The sequence below is a fragment of the Harpia harpyja genome, chromosome 4 (genome assembly GCF_026419915.1).
Source record: "Harpia harpyja isolate bHarHar1 chromosome 4, bHarHar1 primary haplotype, whole genome shotgun sequence".
Lineage (NCBI taxonomy): Eukaryota > Metazoa > Chordata > Aves > Accipitriformes > Accipitridae > Harpia > Harpia harpyja.
Window position 1 is genome coordinate 85,774,240 of NC_068943.1, and position 27,978 is coordinate 85,802,217.

Here is a 27,978-nt window from a genome sequence, read left to right on the forward strand (position 1 = left end):
CAGCCCTGCCCATGCCCGCAGCCTCACATGGAGCTGCTGCAGGCACTCTCCTGCCTGCGGGCTCAGCCTGCGCCGTCTTGCCCAAAAAAGTGCCGTGGGAAAGCCTGGGGTGGCTGGCAGTGTCTGTCCCTGGCCCCGTCCCCATGCCGAGGAGGCCACCGAGCAGATGGGCAGCCCTGAAGTTGGTGGGTAACTTTGTGAACAGAGTTTCCACCTCCCAGCACAATCCCCGCCTGGCACCCAGCGCCACTTTCCCATCGCCCTCCCTGGGTGCAGCTGCCAGAGTTAGCATTTCAGCTGAGAATATATCCTCCTGCCATCTGTTCCTGCTATGAAGCCCGGTTGCAGAAGGAGGCAACCAGGTTTGACTGCGTAAATCACTTTTTTAACCTGGCCTCTCACGACTCCATCCAGGCTTCGCTCCATCAATCAGCGGGGCTTGCTCCCAACCAGCGAGTTTATCCCCTAGAGCTCATTAAAGCGAGCTCTGCTCGGCAGCAGAGGGGAGATGTCGGTGATGCCGCCTAACAAACAAACATCTTAATTACTGGGAGTTTTTACCTCCTGACAGAGCAGACAGCCACCTTGACAGAGCCGGCATGCTAACGACCCAGCAAGCGAAGGGCTGGCAGCGAGTCCGGGTGCCCTGGGCCTTGCCGAGCATCGTCCCCGAAGCACAGGGAGGGGCCACCAACCTGCCTGTCCCCCGGCCACCACCCGAGCCCTTGGCCAGGCAAAGCGGGTGCAGAGCAGGGGACCGAGCTCGTCCGAGGCCGCCCGGCCCCAGGGGAGGGAACTGCCAATGCCTGGCCCGAGGAGGGTGATGGCCACCTTCACCCCAGTTGCCCCAAGGGGACTCGCTGACCTTCCCCAGCTGATGGAAGAACAGGCTCAGGGCAACACGGGGCTGGGGGGGTTATTTTATTCTTTGCTTTGGTCTATACAAAAACAACTTACAGAAATAATAAAATCTTCCATTCCTGAACCACACTCCAGTAACTGTCCATCCCTTTCCGGTGGAAGCGTTAAACCACCATCAGATCTAGAACCTCTTTAAAAAATGTGTTAGATAAGGGAGGAGGGGACAGAAACACACCACTCACCAAAAAGAAGGGAAACGGGTTAAAATGTGCAACAGAGATTGGTACAAGGACACAGTTCCTAATGCTGGAGTCATTCCTCTATGGGTACTGGTAGGATAGGCAGGTACACAAAGTCAGCTCCCCAATGGCTGATCGGAAAGAATTAAACCACAGACATCCCGATGGCTAAAACGAAGGTCCTGGGACACGACACCCTTTGTTTTCTGCAAACTCTGGATTGGCCTGATTAAGTTAGAGTTTGCAGAAAGCAAAGGGTTTTCCCGTATTAGATTCCTTTCCTAGAACACTAACACGCAGAACAAATAGTGGGGAAGTTAGAAAGCACAAACTTAAAGACGGCAAAAGCCGTTGGCACCATATTAAAAATAAAAAAGAAATATATATTCATAGAAAAGACTATTTTGCCAATGAAAGGTTGCTAACGGTGCAGGGTTTGTGTGTTTTAAAGCTTCAGAAACAGTATCTTGGATGCTGGATGCGGCAGTAGGTGCTTGAAGCAGTCCCAGGAGGAAGGACCTTCTCCACAGACCCACAGCGAAGAAAAAAAAATCGAAAAATAAAACCTCTCGTGGGAATGGAAAAGTTTGTCTTCTCAGGCACTTCTGTCTCCCAAGTCCTTCTTGCGAATGCTCAGCTCTGGGGCCACCCTCTTCTGTATGGAGAAAACACCTGCGCACAGCAGGAGGGCGGTCCTGTTACTCAACCGAGGGGGCATTTTGGAGGAGACCAGAGCCCAGGGCCCCCCGAGGCAATGGGGATGCTGACCCGCGGCAGCGCTGGGGACCCCACAGCAGCACCGGGGACCCCGCGGCACACCAGGCACCAGCAGCCAGCCCTGCCTCACCCGGCCACCCGCCCTGCTCCAGGGATGAGCGTGCCCTCGATAAGCGCCCGCACCCCGAGGACACGCCAGCACCCACCTGGTGCGGGGGCTGCGGGGCAGGTTAGGCGAGCATGTGGTCAGCAAAGGGCGCTCGGACGCCGTCGCTGTAGGCGTCCATGGGGTAGTCCCCGTCCATGTCCATGTGCATGTCGATGGGGTCCAGGGGGATGTCACCCGAGTACATGGGGCGGTAGCCGGGGTCCAGCTCTGCAGGGAAGGGACAGGGCAACCTCAGCTCCCGCCGGCGAGAGAGACTTCTCCAGACCTCAGCCACCCTCCTCCTCGTCCCCCCCACCCGGGGCAGCGTGTGGCACGTGGTGCTGCAAAGGACACAAGGGCCACCAGCCGCCCACCCGCCCCGAGCCTCTGGGCCAGCCCAGGCACACGGGGGAGCGGCCGCACGTTCTCCCGGGGGAGCTGAGCAATCCCGCTGAGCATCCCCAGGCAGGCCGGGCTGGCACTTTGCTGGCAGCCATCCAAGAAAGGCTTTAAAACCAGCCTGGTTTGGTGAGATGAGGCAAATGCCCCACCAGAGCACAGCCCACGGGGGGACCCCGCAGGAGGAGCTGGTGCCGTACTCACCATCTGAGTAGGGCTCGTTGATGGGGATCATGCTCTGAGCCTACAAAAGAAGGTGACGCAACTGAAGAGGGCGTTCGTGCTCACGTGTGCACGATGCTCAGGGGCTACCCGGTGCCCAGCCCCGTCCTGGGTAGCGGGTACCACGACCCAGGGCTGCTGGAGAGCAGAGGCCACAGCCGTCCACCCCCTGCCTCCCCACGTTTGCCGATCGCGCCCGTCCAAGCTCTGGTCGGAGGCGGTGGTGGCAGGTTTTGGAGGCAGGACGGGGCCATCTTAAGAGGCTCTGGTTTCCCCAGGGAAAAGGGCTTGTCTCCGTGCCCAGTGGGATGCTCACCGCCTCCCAGGCTGCCGGGTCGTGCTTGAAGAGGGAGTTGGTGAGCTCCACGGAGACGCGCTTTCTGTAGTCGGGGTTCTTGTCCTCCGAGATTCGGAAGAGCACGGCGGCTGCGTAGGTGGCTGCAGGAGAAGGGCAGCAGCCTCAGCCCCCGGTGCCGCGTGGCACCGAGGCACCAGAAGCCCCAGACCAGCTGCAGCTGGGGCGATGCCACGCGGCTGACAGCCCCCGGCACAGGGCCCGGCACGGCAGCGCTCACCCGTCCCCTCGTTCCTGGAGTGCAGCAGCTCCATCAGCGGAGCCGAGGCCCCCTCCGCATCGATAGCATCTGCCGCCTCCTTGTCCTGGGCCAGCTCACACAGCACACCAGCCGCGACACGCTGGATGTTCTCCACCGGCGAGTAGAGGAGCTGTCAGGAGAGATTAGCGGCAACGTGAAGCAGCCAGCGAGGAGCTGTCGTGCTCCTTGATGTGGTCTGACACGCGGATGCCGCCAGCCGAGCGCCGTGGCTCCCTGGCCCCGGCACCGCGGGGCTGTGCCGGCCCGGCGGGAGGTGGCAAAGTGCAGCCCCCGTGTCCCCCCAGCCCCTGACCTGCACGAAGAGAGGGATGGTGTTGAGGCGGAAGATCTCCATGCGGTTCATGGGGTCCCGGGCCAGGATGTGCAGTGCCCCCGTGCATCCCTCCACGATCTCTTCCATCTTCACTCCGTCCTGCCAGGGGACAAACGCTCAGCCGGGGCCCTGGAGCAGCCGGCGTGCCCCACGCCAGGGCACGAGACCACCCCGAGCATGGGCACAAGCTACCCCCCAGGGACAGCTCGGCTTTTGGGGTGCCAGGCTGTGCCAGGAGCACAGAGGCAAAGGGCCACCCCCGGGCAGACCCTGCCGCGGGGACTCACCGTGTAGGGCTGCTGCGTGCCGGCTGCTACGTGCCGCTGGGCATCCTGGTGAGCCTTGACCAGCAGCTGGACCAGGCGAGGGATGACGGCGGCCTCCTGGAGCGGGGCATGGTTGGCCGGGCACAGGGCCAGGTTGCGGATCAGGCCTATGGTAGCCTGGAGGAGAGAAGCAGGGAAGGAGAGATTCGTCTCGACCGTGGATTGGAGCAGCGTGTGCCCCCCGCGGGACCTGCCAAGCCGGGCCGCCCTCCCCCTGCCTCTCCCACCCCATCCCCCTCCGCGGCGCAGGCTGACTTCAATCTTCCTCCCACACCGGATCCGGCCCCCTCCCCGCGGGGGAGGCCGGGGCAAGTATTGATTCCAGCTGAGCAGCCGGCAGAAGCCATTTCCTCCATTAGCTGCCATCAAAGACGCAGCCCAACGGGACCAGAGCCGCAGCGGCAGCAGCCCGCCATCGCTCCGTGCACGGCACCGGCTGCAGACCCCCCTCAGCAGCGTGTCCCACCACGGGCCAGCGGCCGAGGGCTCGCTCAAGCCCAGCCACCGGCTTCCTCCGGCCCCCAACATCCCCCCAGCCCCTTTACCTTCACCAGTGGCCACTGGTTGGGCTGGTTGAGGAGCTTGACGATAGCGGGGATGCCGTAGTTGAGCCGCACCGAGTTTTGCGCCATCTCGGCCTCGGGATGCCGGCTGGTGAGGTGCCGGAGAGCGCAGACGGCCGGCTCGGTGATGTCCTCCTTGTCGCCTGCCCGCAGGATGGTGTGGATCAGGGCCTCCACCCCGTTCGACTGCGTCACCAGGGTCTTGTTCTTGCTGTTGTTGCAGGTCAGGTTGGAGAGGGTGCCGGTGGCACAGGTCAGCACGTTCACGTCATCGGAGCTCAGCTGGTTCACCAGGATCTTGAGGACGCCGTCCAGGCCCTCCTGCGGGAACGGGGACGAGAGCTCGGACCAGGCACCCCCGCAGCCAGATCTGGGCTCAGCCAGCGGCTGGGCTGCAGCCCCGTGCCCGTCCCCTGTGTCTGTCGCCTGGGCGAGGGGAGCCAGAGCTGCTCCCCCCGGACAGGCCAGACACCCGGCCTTGGAGAGGAGGACCCCCCTCCCGCAAGGACGGCTCCTGCCATTGCAGAGAGGATCCAGCCCCCGGCCGCGCTCTTCCTCCCAGACCTGGCACCCTCTCCCCTCGAGACCCAGGCTCGCGTGGCTGCTCTCGCTGGAGCTCGCACACCCCTTGTTGCAGACCCCGGCCCCCCACGTCCTTGCCCCACGCGCTTCCCAGCTCCGCGCGGGCCAGAGCAGGCAGCAACGGCGGGGAGGCAGCGTTTGTGCCTCCCACACTGCGCCTTTCCCTGTCCCCCTGCAGCCAGAGCTGCTTCTCCGCGATGCCGGCACTGCGTGAGCAACAGGCGCTCACGACACGCGCGGTTTTACTTAGAGTTTAACGTCTCCGGCAGCTTGTCTCCGCTGGGAAGTGCAAACAACGCACCCGCCGGTGCTCCTCACGTGGTCCCGGGGTGACCCGGGTGCCAGCCATGCCAGCAGGCAGCCAGCAGCAGGGCAGGAAGGAGTTAAAGGTGCCATGGCCGTGTCCCCCCCCCCAATCCACAGAGCCAGGGGATGGTTACGCGCCAACCCAAATAGTTTCCACGCTGCATCAGGCGCTAATCTGCACAGAGAGGCGGCCCCAGCAGATGGGGAACGCATCAGGAGGCAGCACAGGGCTGGGGAGAGCAACGCCAGAGCAGAACTCGGGGTCACCCTCGCACCGACTGCCTCTCAGCCCCACGGGCACAAGCCCTCGACAGCAGCTCCCTCGCCGGGGAAGGAGCCGAGCAGGCGGCCGGTGCCAGGGCAGGCTGCCGGGGACTCCCTGAGTAGTAGCCCCGGTGATGCCCTGCTGAGCGCGTCAGCAACTGCCGGCGGCTGCGGCACACGGCCGGGGACATGGCACGAGCGCTGGCAGCCGGCTGGCACGGGAAGGGCCGTGGGCAGTAAGCAGCTTCCCGCAACGCCAGGCAAACCCCTGCTGCAGCGGGGCTCAGGCACAGCTGGGCATCCCCTCGCTCCGCCAGGCACACGTGCTGCCACCGCCCCGCAGCTCACTGGGACTGGAAATGGCACAAGGACATCGCTTTGGATTCAGTCTGGCACAAACAGAGGGCGAGGGGCAGCCCGGCAGCTGGTTCGGAGAAGCCTCCGAAATGCTGTGTTGAAGCATGACTCGGGGTCCCGCAGACTCACCTGTTTGGTAGCCACGTCAGAGAGGTTTCGCAGGGTCCAGAGGCAGTTCTGGACCAGCCTGGGGCTGGAGCTGGTCAGGTGCTTGCCCAATGCCTGCATGCCGCCTGCCAGGAAAGGAGACACCAGCCCATCTGTAAATACCCAAAGCTGCCCCAGCAGAGAGAAGGGAGAGACAGTGGGTCTGCGTGGTGAACGTGGGCTGGGCACCCCCTGACCGATGCCTCCAACGCACCGCACAGCCTCACGTCTTAGCGGACGCTCAATGCGGTGCGGGAAGACAGCTCCCGACCAGCCAGCCAGGCCAGATCTTGCCCACGCACGGTGCCAGGAAAGCACCTCAGCAGCCTTTCAGAGCAAGAAACCAGGACACACGCAGGTGGTTTCACCTGGCTGTGCAAGGCATCTACCTGTCTCGCACATCAGCTGTGAGACGGCACCCTCAGCTGCATCACCCCGACGCCACCATCCTCCTCCTGTTTGACACCGGCTCTGCCGCAGCCCCCCAGCCCCTCTTACCAGCCTCAACGATAGCAGGCTTGTTGCTGGGGCACACCGACAGCACCTTGAGCACCCGGCTCGTGGTCCAGAGCAGCTTCTCGTAGTTGTAGCTGCGCATGATCTGCACCAGGGCCTGGGGTCCTCCGTTGGCCAAAATAATCAGCTGCAAGACAGAAGGGCCAGCGTCGGGGCGTGCGGCAGCTCCGGGCTGCCGGGACCACCGCTCTGGTTTCCCCAGCTCGTGCCAAGACACAAGTCAGGCAGGAGATCCAACCCCTCAGCGCGCAGGAGTGCTTTGGGTCACCCCCGCCGGGGCCGTGCACTGCCACCGCCCGCACCGGCCACCTCAGCCCTGCGCACCGGGGTCCCTCGCCCCGCGCCGCAGGCGGGACGGGCAGCAGCCCCCCGCCCAGCCAGTATCAGAGCAGGTCCAGGGACCGAACCTCCACACGAGGCTGGGATGACTCGTGCGTAGGAGGAGAGAGAAGCAGCCAAAGAACAAGGATAGAGGCATTGCCCGGAGGAGCAGGGGGAGAAACCCAGCCAAGCCGATCTACCGGCCAGACTGGGACAGTCTGCGCTTTCAGGGACGCTCCACCTGCAAGAGGTCGGATGCGGCAGCGTCGCAGACAGCACGACTGCTCCGCTGCCGGCTGTGGCCGGGGGCCAGACGGGCTGAGACGGTGGGAGCTCCCACCCCTGCCTCCTGGGGTTCTGTCTGCGAGGAGCAAGGTTGGGCAACTACCCCCCTCCTGCCCTCCCTCCGGCAGGACCCCGCGCCGCCGGGCAGGCCAGGCTCTCCGAGCCCACCTTGCTCTCCTGGTTCCCGTAGGCGAGGAGCTGAAGGCAGTCAGTGGTGATAGCCAGGAACTTGGGGTTGTTCTTGTTCAGCAGGGGAACCATCTTCTGCAGGCCGTCGGCCAGGCGCACAGCCATCTTGGCCCCTTCCTGGTAGAGCAGCAGGTTGTGCAGGGTGGTGATGGCGTAGAAGAGGACCGACTCGACCGGCGAGCTGCAGGCAGGCAGCACAGAGCCACGTCAGCGCGGGCAGCTGCCTCCAGGCTCACCAGACTGCCGGCGGAGCCCACAGAGCTGCCCCGAGCCCCGACTCCCCCCCAGCGCCCTTCAGCAGGACCCGGTGCGAGGCCGCCGTGCCGCGTGGCCCCGGGGTGGCCCTCAGAGAAGGGACACCTACTCCTCGGGGCAGAGCACAGACTGAGCCCCATCTCCACGGACAAGGCAGCGTGCGGGACTGCTCCCCTCCTCCTGCAACCTGCACAGCCCCTGGGGCTTTCGCAGGCTAAAAGGCTCAAGGTCTCCCACTCCCGTGTTTTGGTGTGAGCACAGAACCCACATCTAGGGGCAGCAGGAGCCCTCCCCTCCTCTGCCCCCAGCCCAGGCACTCGCCCGGCTGACAGCCCGGGAGGGACCGCTCGGCTCTGCCGTCCTCTCAGGACCCCTCGCCAGCATCCTCATACCTCAGCATCCTGACGAGGGCCGGGATGCCGCCGGACTTGAAGATGGAGAGCAGGCCCTCGCGGTGGTGCGAGAGGTTGTGCAGGATGCTGGTGGTGCAGCGGGCCGTGTCCAGGTCGCTGGTGCTCTGCATGGTGCGGACCACGGCTGCCACGATCTGGGGCGACTGCATCAGGGCACGGCGCGACGCCTCCTTCTTGGAGAGCTGGTTGACGATCATGGCTGCTTTGCTGACAACCACCTGGGGTGGGGAGAGAAGCCGGCGGGTGGGAAGGGGTCACACTGCTGCCCACCACAGGAGGGATCCCACTCTGCCGGGCGAGAGCCGGCCCAGGGCTGCCGCGCATCGCGCCGGGCAGGGCGGCTCTGGAGCAGCAGAGCTGGCACGGCAGCGCAGGCAAGGATTGTTATTTTTAACAATCATCATTCACGATGCTCCAGGAGCTACGCTGCAGTTTGCAGCAGCGGGCAGCACACGGTCGGGTCCGTGGAGCACAAGCGTGCTGCAGGGACGGGCAGGGGGAGGGCAGGGGGGGCTGGAGCACCGAGAGCCAGCAAGAAGCACTCGGCGTCTGTGCGAGGCCAGGGCGGGAGAAGAACCGTGTCTGAGCAGCGAGGACAGGCTGTGAGGAGATGCGGGTGGGCAGAGGTGGGCTCAGTCCTGTTGCGGGGCAGAGGCGACCGCAGAGCTTTGTCAAGGGGAAGGAGCCAGACGGCAGCCCCGCAGCCCCGCGAGGATGGGAGCCCGGCTGTGCTGTCACGGTTGGGGAAGCGCGCCCCGCAAGTCTGGCAGCTGAAAGCCCAGAGGCAAACCACGCTTCCTTACCGGGTCCTCATCATTGAGCAGCTTGGTGAGCTCCGGGATAGCGCGGGTGGCCAGCTCGGCGTCGTCCTGGTAGTTGATGAGGTGCACGATGGCCGATTTCAGCATCTGGGAGGGCTCTGCCAGGCGCTGCACGTTGGTCTGCTGTCCCTCCAGCTGGGTGGTGATGAGCAGGGAGCGGTCCTCCACCGTCTCGGGGTACATGGCGGCCCGGACACGCTGGGCCCGGGTCATGGCCAGCTGAGCCTCCATGTCCACTGCAGGGGTAGATGGGGAGGCAGCGTTAGAGTCCGGCTCTCTCCGAGGAACGCTCCCAGCCCTGCTTTCCCATTTCAATTAGCTGAGCAAGAGCTTCGCGCAACGACACCGGCAACAACGTCAGCAGTCCCAGCACGCTCTGCAAGGAGCCGGTGCTTCAAAGTGTAAACAGATACGGCAGCGCAGAGATAAGACAACGCTCAATTAGGCAGCATGATTAGGCAGTTGTCACACAAGGCCCATTAATTAAAAAAATAAGGATATTTGCAACTTGGGACCAGCTGGCACTGGGGATTAGGAGAAGGACACGGCGGCCTTCCCCGTCAAGGATGCCAGGACGAGCGTGACCCCCGGGGCAGAGATGCTGCAGCAGCCACCCGCAGTCCCCACCTCTACGGCACAGGGACCGCGCGGGGATCGGGAGGGCTCATCCCTCTCCATGGGGCTCTGCCTCCCTGGAGGAGCTGGCAATTAAACCTTCCAGGGCCCACCACTGACGGGGGGAACCGCAAAGGCGAGTGGAGCAAAGCAGTCCTCTTTTAAGGGATAAAGCTGGAGGAAGCATCTCCTTTGGCTTTGGGGGCTGCGTCTCTGTCTGCTTTGCCCTTGCAGCAGCCGGAGAAGACAGGCCGGCTGGCGGGGCTTTACGGCACACGCTGGCAGCTCTGCCAGCCGCGCTGAGACAGGTCTCCCGAGCAGGCAGACAGGCAGCAGAGCAGACGGCCGATCCGTGGGCTGGGATCAGCTGTTCCTATCTCGAGCCAACCCACCGGCGTGCTCGGATGTGCGTGCACAGCTCAGCACTAGTGCGGGCTGGCTGCACGCCGCCCCTACGCAAGAGCCTCTCGGCGCAGGGAAGGACAGGAGGGAGCATATTTTAGGCAGCAACAACTCCCGGGGTGTGGAAGGCGGTGTAGAGGAGTGCCCAGAAGGAGCACGGCTCACGGGGGAGGCGGAGGAAGGCAGCGACCGAGCAGCCAAGCTTGTGGATGTGCCCGGCCCCGCAGCCCCTACCTTGCGCTTGGCTCTGGCCCTGGCTCCCTCCCTGGCAGTAGCTCGTAGTGGTCGTCTTCTTGATGGTGTACTGCTTCCCGTAGACCTCATCATCGTCCCCGAGGCACTTGCTGCTGACGGAGGGCACCTGGGTGTTGACGCCGGAGTGGATGCCCGAGTCGTAGGTGTAGGTTTGCTGCCACTCTGTCACCTTGATCGGCTGCTCCATCATGTTCATCACCTCCATGGCTGCTCTGCGGGGCAGGAAGGGGAGAAGTTACGCCTCTGGCAGAGCCCAGCTCACCGCAGCACCCTCCCGCTCCTCTCCTGCACCGAAGCGCGCGGCAGACCCCGGCGCGGCAGCCGGCCCCTGCGCAGCCCACGAGCAGATCGAGCAGATCGCTATCTGCCCTCCTCCCCCACACGAGATGAAAGGCGGCACCGGGATGACGAACCCACAGCTCAGCACTTTGCTGCTCGTGTTCAGACATGAACCGTGGCTGCAACCGGCGCAGACCGCGCACGGCTGGCTGAGCCATCAGCCAGCGCCTGCCGCCCAACGCCGTGTCTCACCGCCTCGGTGGCAAAGGTGTGAGCAGGTTCTGCCCGGCACGGAGGGGGCCCGCAGACAGCCCCCCCCCCCCCCCCAGGCTCCCCCGGCTGCCCACAGGCTTTTTAAAGACCAGAGACAGAGCCTGGCAGAGAGCTGGGGAGAGCCACAGGGCTGCAGCTCCAAGAATAAAACAAACCTTTTTAGAAGTCCGCTGTGCCACTCCTAAAGCACCTAAAAATAACCAGGCGAAGCCACCGGCTTGGCTCTCCTCTGGGTGCTCAGCACCACAAGCACCCATGGCACAGTCCGGCGCTGGGCGCTCACCGTGCTGTGCCGAGCACCACGCTGTGGCTGCACGGTGCCAGGACAGGGCAACCCAGCACATCCCAAAACTCAGGACGAACCAGCCAAGGTTGCTTGCGAGCAGGGCTGGGTTTCCCTTGTCTTTAATTTTGGGATGCAGAGGGAGGGAGGATGGCTCATGGATTAACCCGAGCTCATCGGGGCAGGCGGACGCTGCAGGGCTGTGAGTCACCAGCCCCGCATCCAGCCCCCCGGCACGGCCAGGAGAGCAGGGATGGAGGGAGGCAGAGAGGGATGGAGACAACACCCAGCCAGCCCTACAACTGCTGACCCACCACCCAGGCACCCGCCGGGATTTCTGCCCCTTCCTCTGGCCACACAGGGCTGGGGATGAGTCAGAGTTTCAGAGGCGATAAGAGGCGAAGGGAGCAGCTGCCGCCCGGCATAGCTGGGCGCAGCAGCAACCGCACTTCCAAAGAGAGGTGTAATTACCACCTCCACCGGCACTGATTCACGCAGCAAGCTGGACCAGGGCGGCCGCGCACCCCTGGCTCTGCTCCAGCCGCCGGCACAGCTCAGGCTCGCGGGGACCAGGCGGGCTGGTGCGGCGGCCTCGGACCACGGTATCCTCCTCAGGGGGAGCAAGGGGAAGGGGGGACGAGCCCCTCACCAGCCCCGGTCCCCCACCACACCGGTGGCTGACTCAGGGCGTCGGGTGGTGGCCGAGGACGCGGCTTGCGTGGGGCGGCCCGGGCAGGGCACGGCACGCACGGGCTTGGCGCGGCTCGCCCCAGCGCTGCCGGCTATTCCCAAGGAGCGGCCGAGCCCTCGCGAGCGGCACAGGCCGGCGCTCACAGGGAAAAATCCCAGCCCGGGCACAAATGCTGGTTGCCAGGGAGCAGCGGCTGGTGGGAGGCAGGAGCCCCACCACGCTCCCGTCCCGCCAGCTGGATGCATCCTGCATCCCACCATGTCTGTCCCCCACCCAGCTACCTTCCCAGAGCCGCTGCAGGGCGCCGCTCCTGTCAATTCGATATTTTTTGAGCTGTCAAGCAGCAATCCGCAGACTAAGTACAGCTCCGGCTGTAATGGGTTGTGCATAATGCATGTTTATAAGGCAGCAAGAGAGGGACCCACTAATGGAGGCCAGCAGGGGCAGATCATTCCCACGGCGGGGCGCGGGCAGGAGCTGGGGTTTCCGTTTGGTGCAGCAGGGCGGTACGTGACACACGGCGCCGGGGGCGAGCCCGGCTCCGCTCCCCACCCCGTGCCAGAGCAGGGTTCGGCCAGGAGAGCCCTCGTGCCGAGCCGGGAGTGCCAACAGTGCCGCACACCCCCTGTGTGTATTCATGAGCTGTCGTGTTGGAGTTTGGGAGAGCAAGTCCTCCCAGCTGGGTCACCCTGGCCATAGTGGCAGAGCCTCCAAATTGTGTCGGGAAGCCCAAGAAAAGCAATGCCAAATCATGCCCGAGGAAGCATGGCGGGCAGGAGGGCACTCTGCCAGCACCGGCAGGGCAAGTTGCCACGGTGCAGGAACTAATGCGAGCCATCGCACATCCCTGCCAGGAGCTGGCACGCAGAGCCCCGGCAGCCGGGCTGCGGCCAGCGGGACCCCGGCACCCCCAGGCTGACGCTGGAAAGCTGCCCTGGACAGGGCAGGCGAGGGGAGCACGGAGCGGGAAAGCTCCCTGCACAACAGAGGGGGGTGTGAGGACCCCAAGCACCCACCCCAGCCAGGACGGGGACGCCCAGGCAGCAGCGAGCTGGAGCTGGCAGGAGGGGCTGGTGCTGCCTGCGCCATCGGTCAACCGGTAACGGCTGCTCTACAATTTACAGGCATTTGACAGGCACTTAATTTTTCAAACCTCTGTGAGTTCAGCTCAGACACAGGCTTCTTAGAGGGCTGCATTATGCATGAGCCATCCCCCCCCCGCCACCCCCTCCGTCTGCACCGCCGGCACCCCAGGGACATCAAAAGCCAGCAAAGCTCCTCAGAGCCCAGACACAAGCTCAGGTGATCGGCCCCAGACAAGCTCCAAGCAGGAGAGTGGGTCCAAGCTAATGAGCACCGTGTTAGACCCGTCTGAGCACGGTGCCCTGCAGGAATGGGGGAGAGGGGCCACCGGGGATGGGTGTTACACCGCTCAGGGGACTCTCCCTCCCCAGGAGCCCCCCAGAAAAGGACCACGGGCACCTTGTTAAACACAGCAGCCGTCCTTGCCCTGGAGCATCGCCCTGCCAGCAGCCCCTGGGGTGTTTGCTCACCGCTGCGGGCAGCCAGCGAGGCCAGCGGCACCCAAGGTGACGGGGCCAGTGGAGCAAATGTCAGACGCTCCAGCAGCAAGCAGTGACATTTTCTGAACCCTGTGTCAAACGTCCTCTGCTCGTCACTCAGCGAGGGCCAGACGCCTGACACGAGCTTCTCCCCCGTCCTCCGCGGCTGGGCTCTGTCCTCAGATGTCCTCCCTCCTCCTCAGCGGGATCGGAGCAAGACGGGCAGTCCCCCAGGCAGGGGATGCTGGTTACGCCTGTGTTCACCTTCAGCAGGAGCCGTTCACCGGCAACACTTTTGGTGGTGAACGGCTGCAGTGGGGCAGGACCCCTGCCAGCGGCACAGGGGAGGGCAGCAGCTCATGCAGGAGGGAGGAGCAGGGGGTATTTGGGGCACATGTGAAAATACCTGCCTTGGAGGGCTCAGCCATGAGCACAGGGGATGCTTGGGTGGGCTCTAGCCCTCTCCACAGCCAGGCCTGTCGGTAGGATGATTGCTGCTGAGCCCAGCCCTTACCTCCCTCCCACCGGGCTGTTATTAACCAGAGTGGGAAGCGGAGCACAGCAAGGGCAGAGCAGTACCACCCAGCCCTGGCTGAGCCCCTCTGCCTGCACAGAGCCAGGACCCCAGGGAAACAGGACTCACTCCCAGGAACAGCAAGGAAACCCCCTGGGAAACAATGAGGCAGATGTGGGAGACCCCACAGAGGGGACAGCGGGTTTGGGGGAGCACCTCCAGCATGCCCCCAGCACCACGATGGGGAACGGGCTGAGCCGCACAGGGGGCTTCGGCCACCCCCATGCAGGGGAGAGCCAGGAGAAGGTTAATCCCTCTCCCACCACTTCCCGCAGCCAGGAATGCCGGGGAAGGCAGAGGAAGCTCCAGCAGCTGTAAGGCACCGGCCAGCGGCTCATCCGCCCCCAGAGCCATTTGATCAGTGTCCAGGCAGCATCGCCCCCCCCCGGGACACCGTCTGCGGAGGAAGTCTCCAGCAAACACGCAGCCCCCAGGCCTGACCAGCCCTTCCCTCCGGCTGCTGGGAGAAGCCTTCGGCCTCGCGCAGGCAGGACACAGCCAGCAGACGTATGGCTGAGCTGCCCAAAACAGCAGCAGGGAAGCCATAAATGCTGCTTCACGCAAAAATAGCTATTTGCCCAGGGACTTCTTGAGGAGCAGCAGACCCTGGGGTGAACAGCCGTCACCCCCAATGGGGGGGACCACCCCTAAGTGAGCAGGTGGGGGGCACAGAGCACCCCCACATCCCAAGTCCCAGGCAGGGGCTGCACAGGAGCAGGCACCTGGGGGGGGCGGGGGGGGTGCGAGGGGCAGCCCAAGTACATCACGCACAGCTCCAGCCTGCCCTTGTCCCCGCGCAGAGCACGCTGTGCTGGCCAGCCCGGAGCAGCGTGGGATGCCGGCTGGGGGGCTGCTGTAGGTCTCTTGCGGAGCCCTGTCCTTGCACGCATCCTTCCTGGCCCTGCCGGGAACAGAGCAGCAGTGCTGGAGGTGCCCCCTCACCACGCGAGGGGGTGAGCTCAGCTGTGGGAAGCATGTGAGCGACTGCAATTACAGTCACTTAGGCTTTTAAGAAAAGGAAAGTTAAGAAAAGGAAAGAGGCAGTTAAGGCAATTCAACAAATGCAATGCAAGAGAAGACTATTTTAGAAGCACTTAGGCTACACGCAAGCTATCTCCGGTCCTCCCCACCCTCCTGGAGCAGCCAGGGGATTAGCGACTGTTTGCACAGACAGCGAGGCTCGGGGACAGCAGCCTTAACAGCCACAGCACCACGGCCCTCAGCACCATGGCCCTCCTCGGGGCAAGGGCAGCTGGGGCTCAGCACACCCGGGAGAGTTGCACCCTGAGGACCCCCTCCACCTGCAACCCCCTGCCCAGAGGCACCCAGAAGCGACACCATTGCACCGACAGCTAACGAAGCTGGGGCTGCAGCTAACGAAGCTCCCGCAGACACCGCAACAGACCCTGTACAGAAGCTTCAATGGTTTTGAAGAGGATCCCTCGCAGGAACACGCAGCAGGAGGAGACAGAGAAAGGAGCTTTTCAAGACCTCACCAGCATCAATGGGAAGCATTAGTCTCAGATCCCGGCTACCACGAGCCCTTTCAATGGGGCTCTACAGTGAAGATAAGTGGAAGAATTCAAAGGGGAACGAGAGCAGCTTGAAGTTTAATGAGGAGGAGACTGGCGACGGGGGATCAGTCTCTTGTTAGAAAGCAAGCTGTAACGGTGCGAGGCCGCCCTGGCCCCGGCCCTGCACACAAAGGAGCCGATGGCCTTTGTTCGCCAGCGCTCACGCATCCGGAGCAGCTCCCGGCCGCCCCACCAGCTCCGACAACTTCAGGTCACTCGGGGAAGGCAGCCGAGGGGTGCAAGGGCTACTCTTCAGAGCTGGGCTTCCTCGCTGGAGGAGGCTCTAAAACCCTATTTATTTTTCAGCTGCTCCCGACGAGGTTAAGTTTGAGCTGCCTAGAGCCCCATGCAAAGCCCCCACTGCTCCTGCTATCCAGTGGGTGCCGCATACCCCCCCACCCCGAGCGTGGCGAGACCAGTCTCCCAGCAGCAGAGCCAGCCCCAGCAGCACGGCATTTCAGCTGAGCAGAGCGGATCGTGGCGGATGCTCTCCAAAACAGAGCACGTTCCCCAAGCCTCTGGAAATGCCTCGCCTGCACCCGAATTAACAGCTACTGACAGCTCCAGCACACGCCAAGTCCAGGCTGTAATATTTTGGCACTTCACATCACAAAATGACAAGGTATTATCCGTCAAGCACTCTCCCGTTGCGAGAGCACGCACAACACTGGGCATGACACCCACCCTCCTGCAGCACACTATGGGGCAGCCGAGCCCCTGCACGGGGCACCACGGCCCCGAGAACTGCCCGACACCTGGGACTCGTGCAAGAGCTGTGCCAAAGCACCATCTGCTGCACCACGGCTTGGGCTTCCCCACGGAGCCCCGCTGCCCGTGCCGTGCCCTGCCGCAGCCCCGGCTTGCCCAGCGTTACCTCCCTGCCCCGTATGCACAGCACTGCTGGGCACCGGCACAGATCCAGCAGCCTTGATTTGGGATCAGGTCTCCCTCTCGCAGCTCTTGTGCCATGCCTGGCTGGCTCTGCCCATGTGGGGCAAGACCCACAGCAGGACCCCAGCCCAAGGAGTGTTTTCCCAGGGACATTCACATGCTGAAGACCCATCGCAGGGTCTCTGGCAGCACATCTCCCCTCCTCGCATCCTCAGTTGCTGGCACAGACACTGCCATCTGCAGAAGCACCAGGATCAGGAGGACCCACACGGGCACATTCCCTCCTCAATTAAAGTTTGCTGATCTCATTAGAAACACTGCTGGGAAAGATGGGAACTTGCCACTTGTCCATGGAAAAGAGAACTGGCATGGTGCAATTAATCACAATAACTCCATCTGGATAAAAAAAAAAAAAATCATTATTTTGTTTTAAAGAGCACAAAGAACAAGTTGTCCTTTAACAACATGATAGTTGCAGGCTTTAAATTTAGGCTTTGAGGCTCACAGGCTGTTCCCAGCTCCAGTCATGGTGTCCCGAAACACGGGATTTTGCCACCTGGCCCTAATGCTGCCCGAGGAGCCGAGGCAGTGGGGAGGGACACAGGGCTGCTGAGCCCCGGCTTAATTTCTCCATCCAGTTGCATTACATCTGTAAACTTCAGACGCTTCACAAGAAATTATCACCAACACCCGTCAGCACCCGGCCTGTCGGAGCAAGTTAATGATTTGTCACCAGGGCTCTGCCCGCGCGTCACAGCGATTACGGCAGGGCTCCTTACAGCAGCCAAAGGTCTCTCCCGCACCAGCAAAGCCCACACACTTTATCCAGCCCATCCACCCTCAAAAGCCATGGGGGACCACGGCGCATCCCACGCCACAGTGTCCATGCCTCCCTCCAGCAGCGGAGCAGGCTCCCCCCTGGGTGGGCACCGCTGCTCACTTGCCTTCACCACCTCCTGCGGGTTGGATCACCCAGGCATGGGATATTCAGAAAACACTGAGCATTCCACCTCACCCAGCTGCCAGCTCCAGTTCCTGCTTGGGGTCTCAGAAGGAGCCCAAGGACTTGCTCGGTTCAAACGAGCCCCAGCATCCACAGGAGCAGCACAAGGCTCCTGCCCTGTTTGCAAAGCGATTTTGGAGCCAAGCGACCAAGGCGTGTTGAAATGCCTCCGGGCCTGTCAGCAGCTGCAGCAAAACCCATCAGGACTGGCATATTTAGAAGGGTATTTCAAACCTCTGCCTAATTAGAAACATCTTCATCTCCCCCCACAGACGTCAACAAGCCATGCAGCATTCCCACACCAGAGGTGGGAAGCAGAGAGGGGGAGTTCTGCCCATGGAGGCACCTGCGCAGCTCCAAAGCCAACCCAGTTTAAGCACAGACATGGTGTTTAGCTGCTTAGGTCAAGTTTTGAGATTTCTTTGGAGACAGAGTACCTGCGCCTTCACACCCCCACCGTCCTCCGCCACTTCGCCAAATAGTGTCCATGGGGAAGGGGGATAAAACCAGCCCTTCTGAAGCAGAGAGCACTGCAGCAATTCAAGGCACCAATGCAGCCCCCGGTGCTGCTCCTCGGTGTCCTCCTGAGCTGCCATCCCAGCTGCTTCCATCTGCACAGACCAACCTGGGACACCCCACGGTCTCACAGGACTGAGAGCCACCACCCAAGCCCCAGCTCTGGGTGATGCTGGGTGCCCCACACACCCTGTCTGGGTGGGAAAGTGCCAGCTGAGATCAATGTAAGAGCTGAAGTCCAAGGTAAGCTTGTACAGTTTTAATAGAAATTAAATTTCTTTTTAACTTCTGTTAATTAGAAGCCAGTCTAATTTAAACCTTCAAGACTAGCACAAGCCTCGGTACAGATGCTGCAATTAAAGTCTTGAAAGTTCTCTGCAAAGAGCCTCCACTTCCCCTGCTTGCAAAGCGGGGGCCAAGGGCAGCTCCGCTCCCGAAGGCTCTGCCATCTGCGAGCGGCAGTGCGCCCAGCAGAAGCGCCGTCTTAAACCCCGGAGATCTGGAAGTGTGATAAAAAGCCAAATCCCATCAAGTGCTCCCACACCAAACCACAGCCTTGAAGGGAAACCATCCTCACAGGAACAGCCTCAGCTGAAAAAGCCATGCAGCTGCACCACAGTTGCCTGCCCCAGCTGCTAGAGCTGATTAAGGATTTCAGGTGGGGAAAACAAAGGGGAGAGTTAATGGGATTAGGACAGCACTGAATATTACACTGAAACACAGCACTGGGACCAGAGGGGAAATTCTCCAGGGACCCCAGCTGCAGCAAAGCCACGAGCCACCCACACTGCTGAGGTGGTCAATGCTCTGGGGCTAGTGCACAAATCGCTCGCATGCCCAGCCCCGGCAGACCCCCCCAGCAGTCTGGCTCAGTCCCACCGGGATGCATGCGCTTCCTGGAGCCGGTGAGGACACGCCACATTGCCCAGACAATAGACCGTAAACGCCATTGTCTGGAAGCGAGGGCCCTGCCGCAGCCGCCCCACCTTCCCCCAGCACCCCGCAAGCCCCCCGAGCATTGGGGACCCACGTCTCGCCCAGCACCCGTGCAGCAGCCAGCCCTGGAGGGGAAAACACCCCTCAGCCACTGATGCCAGGAGCTCTGTGCATTCCCATCCTGACGGCCAACTTGTTTAAGCCAAATTAGCAGTCAAATGGGTTTTTCATGACACTTTATGGAAATCCTCCAAAGCAATGAACGATTACAGGCTTCAGATGCACAATGACTGTTTCATCGGGTACCCCGTACCCTTCCAGCCGACTCCGATAAAACGCTGGCAGGGCCACAGAAAGGGATCTTAAAGTCTCCCAGCCCCATTTACCGGCTGGGCCAGACACCGGCTCCCCCCGAGAGCGGGGCCAGGAGCAGACCCCACGGGCGCCGCACCCGCCCTGGATGCAGACGACAGCCCTGAGCAAACGCCCCGGCACCGCTCCAGCCCCGTCCCCGCGGCAGCTGGCAGGGAGACGCTTCGCCCCCGGCTCCCCACCAGCCTGATGGCAGATGGGCCCGAGACCACCGGGTGTCAGGGCTGGCAAGCGGCACCAGTGCCAAAACCAGCACAACGTGGGCTGGAGCAGGAGGTGCGGTGACCACAGGGGCTGGACCCAGTGGGGTCACGGGGTGTCCCTGGCCCCCACCGGGAAGGTGACAGGGGACATCATCCCGGACATGGGGCTCGCCCAGGCACCCTGACAGCATCACAGGAAAGCCAGGGGGGTGCGTGGACTCTACTGCCCATCAAGAGTGGGTGCAGGCTGCTGTCTTCGCACCCGTGCGGGCATGACAGCGGCGTGGGTGACCCAGGACCGTCCCCAGCTGGTGGCCGTGCCCTCTCGGCAAGCGTTCACGCTCCTCTCGCAGCACAAACGTCTCTCCAAGTTGCTGGTACGGCAGCCTACGTTTTCTCTCTCCGGGCAACTCCCAGCATTATCCTTTCATCTCTGCTGTAAACCTGATTAATTAAGCTAATCACTCAGCTAACGCAATTAGAGTGCTCTCTCCTCCCCAAACCCCAGACAAAAAGGCAGCCGAGTTTCGCTCCCCCCGCATTAGCCTGTGCGGATATCCACCGGCAGCGGGGGGCTCAGCCAACACCCCCCCCCCCAGCAGCCGGGGAGAGGACTCCCCAAACCCGCCTGAAGGCGCGGGGCAGCCCACCGGCACCCGTCGGCCTCCGGTGCGGCCTGGCCGGCATGACTCACGGCACCGAGCAGCCACGCTTTGCGCAAGAGCCCCGGGGCCACCTGGGCGAGCAGCGTGCCAGGGCCTCGCCCGCTGAGCCGCGGCCCCGGGCGGGGCCGGGTCCGAGTCCGAAGCCGCCGCCTCGTACCGGGACGCGGGGTCGGGGCCGCAACTTGCGAACTCGCTCCTGCGGCGCCGGGCGGGGAACCGGGACAACCCGGCCGCCCGCTGGGGCTCGCCCCGCGGACCCGCCCGACCGGATCCGCGCAGGCTGGGGCTCAGCCGCCGACAACCCCCCCGCTCGCCCCCGGCCCCACGCGGGACGAGCCGGGCTCACGGGCAGCACCCGGCTCCGCCGCCTGCGGGGAGCCCTGCCCCGGACGACGGGCGGCGGCGGGAGCGACCCGGGGCGCCTGGCGCCGCCGCGGCCCGGACACCTGGTTCCTCCCAGCCCCGAACTGCGGCGGCTCCCCAGCCCCGCACGGCGGAGCCCGCCCGGCCCCGGCGCCCCCCAGCCCGGGACGCCCGGCGTGCCCCGGCCCCGCCCCGGTTGCCCCGGCCCTCCCGGGCTCCCCGGGGGCCGCAGACCCGCGGCCCGGCCCCGCTCACCTGCGCGGCGGTTCCCCCTGCGCGGACACTGGCGGCCGCCCCGCTCCTGCCCGAACAAAAGGCGAGCAGCGCCCCGCGCGCCGCCCCGCCCTGCCCCGCCCCGGTACACGCCCCGCCCTCCCCGCACCGCCGGATCGCTATTGGACCGCCGGCACGCCCGTCAACTCCGAGACGCGCCGGGCACCGCCCCCGCTGGACGTGTTTATCCGCTCTCCATTGGCGGGGGCGCGGCCGCCCCGCCCTTCGCCGGCAGGCGATTGGGCGGCGGGGCGGGGCGCGGCGGCGGGCGGGGAAGGGCGCGACCGCCGGGGGGGGGAGGGGGGAAACACCACCTGGGTGACGTCACTGGGCGGGGCAAGGCGGAGATCGGGGCGGGGCCAGGGACCCTCCCCCGGGCAGGGGGCGTGGCCGGGACGTTCCTGGGCAGGGCGGGGACCCCCGGGCGCGTACGTGGGGTGCCGGGACCCCCGAGAGGGAGCTCGGGGCTCCCCCCCGCCCCGGCCTCGGCCTCGGCCCTGCGTGTCCCCCTCCCCACGCTCCCGACCTCGCCCGGGGGCTGCAGGCAGCCCGGTCCCTGCGGCAGCAGCACCCGCCCGGGAGGGGCCGGAGGGGAGCGGAGCGCGGGTGGGAGGGGGCCGGGGGCTGCCTCCCCCCCCGGCCTCCCGGCTGTCCTCCCTGCGCCCGAGGGCCCACGTCGCGGAGCCGCGTGGGGCACCCCTGGCTCCTGCAGCCTTTACGGTGTTGGCATCGGTGGGTGCCCGGGTGCGGAGCCGGTAGCGCGGGTGGCGGGGCAGGGTCCGGCCCTGGAGAACCACCCGACCCCGGGAAGGGGGCTCCACGCCGCCCCGGTGGGGAAACGGAGGCAGGAGCCCGGCAGCGGCAGCAAGAGGCACTGGGTGACGGCAGCCCACGTCACCCCAGTCCCTGGCCAGACTGGTCCAGCTGGGTGCTGCCGCCGCGTCCCGGCTCACCCGCTCCTCGCCAGCCCCGGGCGAAGCCTCCGGCACCCGAGTCGCCGATGAGCACCCAGTGCCAGGGCACGTCCCGGCCCACGGCGGGGATCCCCAGGCCTCCTGCTACCCGGATTTGGGGATAGGGGTGAGGGGACACATCCTGCACACACACACACCCCCCATCAGCCCCTGCACAGTCCTCTGCCACACCTGACTGCAGGCACCAACTCTGTCGGGAAATCACAGCTCTGGAGGGGGGTGGGAGACAGAGCTCCAACCGCCCCTGCAAGAAAACGGGATTCCATCACCGTGCACAGAGCGGGGGATCCAGGGCACAGCGAGAGCCCTCCCAGCACAAGGAGGAAAGGGGCCCATGGCACTGCACGGCACGGCAGGGCACAGCTGAGATGACAGCCGAAAAACTCATTTATGTTCCTTCGCAGTCAAGGTCAGGGGAGTCAGGGAAGCGCAGCGCTGCCTTCATGGTGTTAACCCACGGAGTCCTGCAGGCTTACCCCCCCCACACCCCACCTCTGCACCCCTGGCACCTCCCCGCAGCCCAGCTCTGCCGGCCCTGCACACCTCGGGGGACGGTGGCCATGCTCGCAGCCCCAGCCACTGCCGGGGTCACACCACCGGTCGCAGAGCTGCTACTCCTGCCCGGCGCTACCAGGAGTGCCGGACCCTGCCGGCACCTCTGCACCCAACAGCTGCAGGTGGGAGCAGGGACGGGACCCCCGGCCTGCAAGGGGCTTCGCCCGGTGCCAGCAGAGGAGCAGGAGCAAGGCAACCGTGTGCCCCAACGTGAGTTTGGGGCTGGCGAGGGGACGCCGTGCCCAGGCGCTCGTCAGAGCAGGGCGGAGGCCCCGTGGGCCCTGTGCCACCCTCACCCGGCTTGTTGGGACGATAAACAAGCCTTTGCTTCCCGTGCCGCCACGCCAGTGCACTGGGCTGAGTGCTTCCCGCTGATCCAGGTGCAAGTGCCGCCGGCCGCACCCCGCCAGGCCGGTGCTCCCCTCCCGAGGGTGGCCATGACCCATCGGTGACAAACCCCATTCCTTCTTGGGGGACAGGACAGCCCTGCCCTGGACAGAGATGCAACGGGCTGCTCCCGCCGCCAGGACTGCCTCCCCTTAGCTCTGCCCCGAGCCCCGAGCCCTGCCCACAGGTCTGGGGGCTCAGCCCCATCCCCTGTCCCAGTGCCCGGCTCCACGCAGGGAGGGCAGAGCTGGGAAAGCCCTGGTAAATGGGAGCTCCAAGGCAGGGCAGGGTGGGGTGCTGGCAGCCTCCCCGCCGCCCCCTTCCTTCCCTTCCCTTCCCTTCCCTCCCCCAGGGCGAACGCCGTGATTCAGCCTCTCTCGGTTTCAGTCCTCGCAGCCAACTTCCATGGGGAGCAGGAACGCACCCGGCGCGGCAGGGAGGAGCGAGGCGGCCGCACGCTGCCCGACGCCCCGTGCCCAGGGCAGGCGCAGGCCTGTCCGCAGCGATGGCAGCCTCCGAAACGGGCTCCAAAATGCGCCGACGCCGGCGGGAGGGGGTCGTCCCACCTTGCCGCCCTGGACCCGCATCGGGGAACGCAGGCTGCACCCTCCGGACAAGCAGCAGGACGATGCACATCACACCCCAAACACCCGTATTGGGGTGAGGCATGCTGCCCCCCAACCCCCCCCTGCAGCCCCCTCATACCACCTGGCAGCTTTTCCTGCACAACGGGGGGTCCCACATCCCCGTAAGGATCCCAGCGTGGTTGTGGCCCCCTCAGGGACCCCCCAGCCCCACAAGAGCCTAGCTGCTCTCATGGCCTTCAAGGTTCCCCAGCCCCACAACCCCCCCCTCAGCCCCCTGTGGGGTGTCCCCCACTTTATGGGGGCATCCAGCCCCCCAACCCGTCCCTCCCCCTCCCACAGCAGGGCCTCTCCCAGCCCAAGCATCCAGCTCACACACCTTAGCCCCAGGGAGCCCCGAGGCGGAGGCAGCCATGAAAAGACCAGTCCAGATTTTATTAAAAGTTCAGCACCAGTAAATATAAAAAAAGAAAGCGACTGTGCAAGTCGGGAAGTATTAAATTAACGGAGCTTAAGGCTACAGAGGGCTGGTGTGGCAGAAATTCAAGGCACACGCAGGGCACGGGCAACGCAGCCTCGCCAAGCTGCAGCCACGCGGCAGCATGGGGACGCCGGCACACCGGGAGCCCCGTTGTAGCACCAGGCCGTGGGCTCCGAAGGGGGCTGGCTGGTGGGCTGGGAGGCTGGAGGCACCAGGGTAGAAGCCCCGGGGAGCCCTGAGGAGGGGCAGGATCGGCACGCACGCCCGGCTCCGGCAGCACCGTGTGTTGCTCCCAGAGCAGGGGCAGCCCTTCAAACCCCTCGAGACAAGATGGGGGTCGGTCCTGGCACACCATCCGCAGGTCCTGGGGAGGAGCTGAGGGACACAGTACCCCCCAGTGCTGCGGGGCACTGCCGCTGGGCAGGGCTCTTGGGGACATCGGGGACAGGGGTGGTCCCGGGGGAGCTCCCGGGCAGGCAGGGAGGTTTGGCAGTGCTGATGCTCCACCAACGGGAATTGGGCTGCACTCAGAGCAGCAGATGTCCAGACGGCAAATGCAGCCCTGCCGCAGGGCACCGGGCAGGATCAGCCCTTCCCCGCGAGCCCAAGTTTCTGTGCGACGGTTGGCAGGAGCCCAAAGCCCGGCGTCCCCGGGATGGCGTCGCAGGGCCACCGCCGTCCAGCTCTGTCGGGGCCGGGCGCCCCTCCGCCTGGCTCATCGCAGGGTCTCTGCAAACAAGGAGGGCTCGGTGGCACCGGGGCGCTGGCAGCAGCCACCCCCCACCCCGCGGCACGGCCCCTGGCATCAGGAACCTTGGTCGGCTTTGTCCCCCTTGGTCTTGGGCTCCTGCCACCACTCTGCGAAGAAGCCCTCCTCGTAGTCGCCTTCGCCCTCGAATTCGCCGTCGGAGGGCAGGTTCCGTGCCTCTGTCTCCTCGCCGCCGTCCACCTCCATCTGCAGCACGGGACGGGCAGGAGGAGGCAGCGGGGCTCAGCGGCCCCGTCCGCAGCCTCTTCTCCAGGGCTGGTTTGGGGGTCGGACCCCCCGCCCAAGGAAGGGCCCTGCCCTGGGGTACCCCCAGCACTCACCCGCACCACCCGGCACCCCCAGAAGCACCCGGCTGCACCCACACCGGGGCCGTCATTTACCTCGTCGTCAGCCTGCAGGTACTGCCTGGCGAAGTCCAGCATCTTCTTCTGGGCGGCCGTCTGGTTGTGGTAGCGCACGGCTTCCTGGGCACGGGGAGGGAGCGGGGGCTGCGTCAGCCCCTCTGCTGCCAGCAGAGCCACGGGACGGGGGTCTGGGGGGTCCTCACCGGCCGGGGCTCAAAGTCCTCCTCCTGCAGGCGCCAGCGCTCACGGTGGAAGCGGTAGTAGACCAGGTTCTGCTGCATCACGGCATCATCAGGGTCGAAGAGCATGTAGCTGGAGACGCTGCGCACCGCGTCCCGCACGTCGTTCACTGTGGGGAGCAGCGCCGGGTGATGCGTGGGGGGGGCGACTCCCTGCCTAGGGGCCCACAGCACCCTGGGGTGCCCCGGGGCCACAGTCCCCTGCTCCCGCCGGCACTCACGCTTGTAGTAGGCGAACTGCAGGTAGTGGTACATGGTGGCCACAAACTTCTCCACGAAGTAGCCGCCCACATTGGGGGTGAGCTCAGTCTCGCAGTCCACCTTGCACTGCAGCACGCTCACGAAGTGGTCTGGGGAGAGGCGTCAGGTGCTGTGCCCCCCCCCCCGCCCCCCCAAGCCTGCCGGCCCCCAGTCCCCTGCCCGGTCACCTGCGATGGCAGGGTAGAAGTCCTTGAATTCCTGCAGCTCATAGGCACCCTCGCAGCCAGCCAGGCAGTCCTCGTATGCCTTGTAGTACTCAGTCAGCGCCTGCTCCATGTCGGCCGCGCTGCTCCGGAAATCCCCGTTGTTGTACAGCTTCACCGACCGCACGAATATCGGCTGCCGGGGACCAAGTGGGCACCGCTCACCTCCTCGCCAGGCACCACAGCCCAGCTCTGCCCTCCAGCAGCACTGACCTGCCCCACTCTCCCCGAGGCGGCTCCGTCCTCAGCACGGGCCCCCCAGAGATGCTCTTTTGGGGGCAGGAGGTGAGCGACCAGGGCTCAGCGAGGGAGAGCCGCTTCCCTCGGGGTTTGGCAGGACCAGGCTTTGGCAGCCAGGCGCGCACTGAGCCCCGGGGAGGCCCTCTCCTGCCCCAGCCCCGTCCCCTCCTCACCTCGTAGGGCTGAGCCTCCAGGTCGACCAGGTATTCGTCCACGTCCAGCATTGTCCTGTAATAGTTCAGGTACTTCAAGGTCATCTCGTGCTTGGGGTTCTTCTGCAGGAAGGTGTGGGCAGCGGACACCGCTTTCTCAATCTTATTTGACTGGGGAGGGAGGAAGAGTTGGTGCCGCAGCCTGCCGTGGGGGCAGCCAGGGACGACGCTGCGGCTGCGGGGGGCTCAGCACCCAGCCAGACCCCGGGGCTGCAGGGCAGAAGGCTGGTCCTCGGGAGGGAACAGCCCGGCACCCACAGTGCCAGCCCCGAGCCCAATCATCCGCTGGCAGCGATGGACAGACAGGATGCGGGACCACGGACAATGCAGATAAATCCAGCCACACCGACCTCCCCCTCTGTGCCCGTTGTGGGCGTGGGGACAGCTCAGCCCCTCCTGGACCCCCACATCCAGCCAGGAGTGATCCACATGGTGTGGGTTTGAGCCACGCATCCGCTTATCTTGGGCACTGCCACCACCCCGGGCGAGCTGCCCCCGCTCCCCCGCTGCTTTATGAGCTCTCAGGTTGCAACTTCAGGGGAGTGAGATTGGGGGGGTTGAACGAATTGTCCATGAAATGGGTTTTGGCCACAGCGAGCAAGAGGAAAAGGCATTAAGGATCTAGGCCAGGCTGTCCCTCACCACTGCCAGGTGAGCGGGGCAGGAGCGCTAAGCGCTAAAGCAGCATCCGCACCGGCAGCTGGCCAGCAGCGCAGCTTGGGACCCCAACCAGCACCGATGCCTGGGGAGGGGAGCATCCCCTGCCAGAGCAGCTTTGGCCAAGTGAGGGTCACCCCAGGGCGATCCCTTATGAAATCTCCTCCACGTCTGCACCGTGAGCCTGAGAAAGCGCTTCTCCCTGATTGAGCATCCAGGCACGTGTCCTGCAGCAATCACGGTGGCACCGGACCCGCCAACTCCAGCCTCTCGGTTGGGCCAGCCCCTACGTCCCCCTCCCCAGGCAACGCTCTGCCTGGCCAGGGGGACCTTGGGTGACCAGGGCAAGACAAGGTGGGGTGCGGGGACACAACCATGGCGGCCCCCAGTCCCGGGTGCACCCCTCACGTCCTGCCTGATGCATCCCAGATGATGCTGACGTGCCACAGTGCAGGGGCAGGATGGAGGAGCGGGGGCGGGGGGGATGCCAGATGGGGAGTGCGGGAAGGGGGGGTGCAGGATGGGAAAGCACATGGCAGCAGGGTGCAGGACAGAGGGGAGCAGGGTTCAGGGGGTGCAGATGAGGGGCTGCAGGCTGGTGGCGTAGGATGGGGATGCGGGATGGGGGTGTCGCAGAGGAGGAATAGGACAAGGGGCACAGGACAGGGGTGCAGGATGAGACAGGGGATGGGGGTGTGCTGGGGGGGGGTGGGGGTGCGCAGAGCGGAGGGGCTCAGGACGGCGGGTGGAAAAGGAGGCGCAGCCCGGAGCGGTGCAGGACGGAGGCACGGGACGCCCCCCGCTCCCCACCCCCCCCCGCCACGAGCCACGTTGCGCGGCATTTGCGCGCCCGCGGGGCCGCCTCACCTTGAAGAGCGCGTAGTGCAGGTACTGGTAGGGCAGGCGGCGCTGGAAGTCGCGCAGCGTCTGCGCGGGGGGGTAGCGCAGCTGGAAGACGGGCAGGTCGCGCTTGCAGGCGCGCAAGCAGCCTGCCCGGCGCAGCAGCCGCCCGAAGAGCTGCATCTCCCTCTCCCACTCCCACTCCGCGGGCTCCCCCTCCGCGGGGTCCCCCCGCGCGGGGTCCCCCTCCGCGGGCGCGGCGCAGCGGCGGTGGCAGTGGGCTTCGCTGTCGCGCAGCAGGCGGTGGAGGCGCAGGCTGGCCTCCAACGCCCGGGCGCTCTCCGCCCACTGCGCCCCCGCGTACTGCGCCAGCGCCCGCGCGTAGGCGCGCTGCAGCGGCTCCAGCGCGGCCGCGGGGAACCCGCGCACGCTGTACTCCTCGTACTGCGCCCCGCACAGCCCCGCCGCCGCCAGCAGCAGCAGCAGCAGCAGCGGCGGCGGCAGCGCCGGCGCCGCGCCGCCCATCCCCGCCGCCTCCTCCGCCGCCGCGCACTGCCCGCGCAGCCCCGCGCACCGCTCCGCGCAGGGGGGCGGGCGGCGGGGAAGGGGCGGTGCGCGGCGGGCGCGCAGGGTCTTAGTGC

General features: G+C 65.0%; 2 protein-coding genes across 2 annotated transcripts; both read right to left on the reverse strand.

Moving 5' to 3' along the window:
* Positions 1-906: 906 nt before the first annotated feature.
* On the reverse strand, positions 907-20,668 carry JUP (junction plakoglobin). Its single transcript, XM_052785475.1, has 15 exons — positions 20,574-20,668; positions 10,113-10,345; positions 8,844-9,097; positions 8,020-8,258; positions 7,352-7,553; positions 6,560-6,704; positions 6,044-6,147; positions 4,388-4,726; positions 3,804-3,959; positions 3,496-3,615; positions 3,162-3,312; positions 2,903-3,024; positions 2,569-2,608; positions 2,024-2,193; positions 907-1,772 (listed from the first exon to the last, which is right to left on the reverse strand). Exons 2-14 carry the CDS (start codon positions 10,336-10,338, stop codon positions 2,048-2,050), a joined length of 2,244 nt encoding a protein of 747 aa, XP_052641435.1. The 5' UTR covers positions 10,339-10,345; positions 20,574-20,668; the 3' UTR covers positions 907-1,772; positions 2,024-2,047.
* A 2,837-nt stretch (positions 20,669-23,505) lies between these two features.
* P3H4 (prolyl 3-hydroxylase family member 4 (inactive)) lies at positions 23,506-27,896 on the reverse strand. Its single transcript, XM_052785527.1, has 8 exons — positions 27,365-27,896; positions 25,802-25,951; positions 25,353-25,524; positions 25,146-25,274; positions 24,889-25,034; positions 24,722-24,805; positions 24,386-24,527; positions 23,506-24,301 (listed from the first exon to the last, which is right to left on the reverse strand). The coding sequence occupies exons 1-8, from the start codon at positions 27,860-27,862 to the stop codon at positions 24,288-24,290; spliced, it is 1,335 nt and encodes a 444-aa protein (XP_052641487.1). The 5' UTR covers positions 27,863-27,896; the 3' UTR covers positions 23,506-24,287.
* Between the last annotated feature and the right edge of the window lie 82 nt (positions 27,897-27,978).

Excerpts from the sequence above, each read along its gene's own strand:
- P3H4 (XM_052785527.1), bottom strand. The coding sequence starts at position 27,862 with ATGGGCGGCGCGGCGCCGGCGCTGCCGCCGCCGCTGCTGCTGCTGCTG. Across the intron at positions 25,525-25,801 it reads TGGAGGCTCAGCCCTACGAG|CCGATATTCGTGCGGTCGGT; the intron begins GTGAGGAGGGGA and ends GGTCCCCGGCAG. Across the intron at positions 25,035-25,145 it reads GCAGTTCGCCTACTACAAGC|TGAACGACGTGCGGGACGCG; the intron begins GTGAGTGCCGGC and ends TGCTCCCCACAG.
- JUP (XM_052785475.1), bottom strand. The coding sequence starts at position 10,338 with ATGGAGGTGATGAACATGATGGAGCAGCCGATCAAGGTGACAGAGTGG. Across the intron at positions 8,259-8,843 it reads TGCTCAATGATGAGGACCCG|GTGGTTGTCAGCAAAGCAGC; the intron begins GTAAGGAAGCGT and ends TCCCCACCCCAG. Across the intron at positions 6,148-6,559 it reads GCCTGCTATCGTTGAGGCTG|GCGGCATGCAGGCATTGGGC; the intron begins GTAAGAGGGGCT and ends CTTTCCTGGCAG.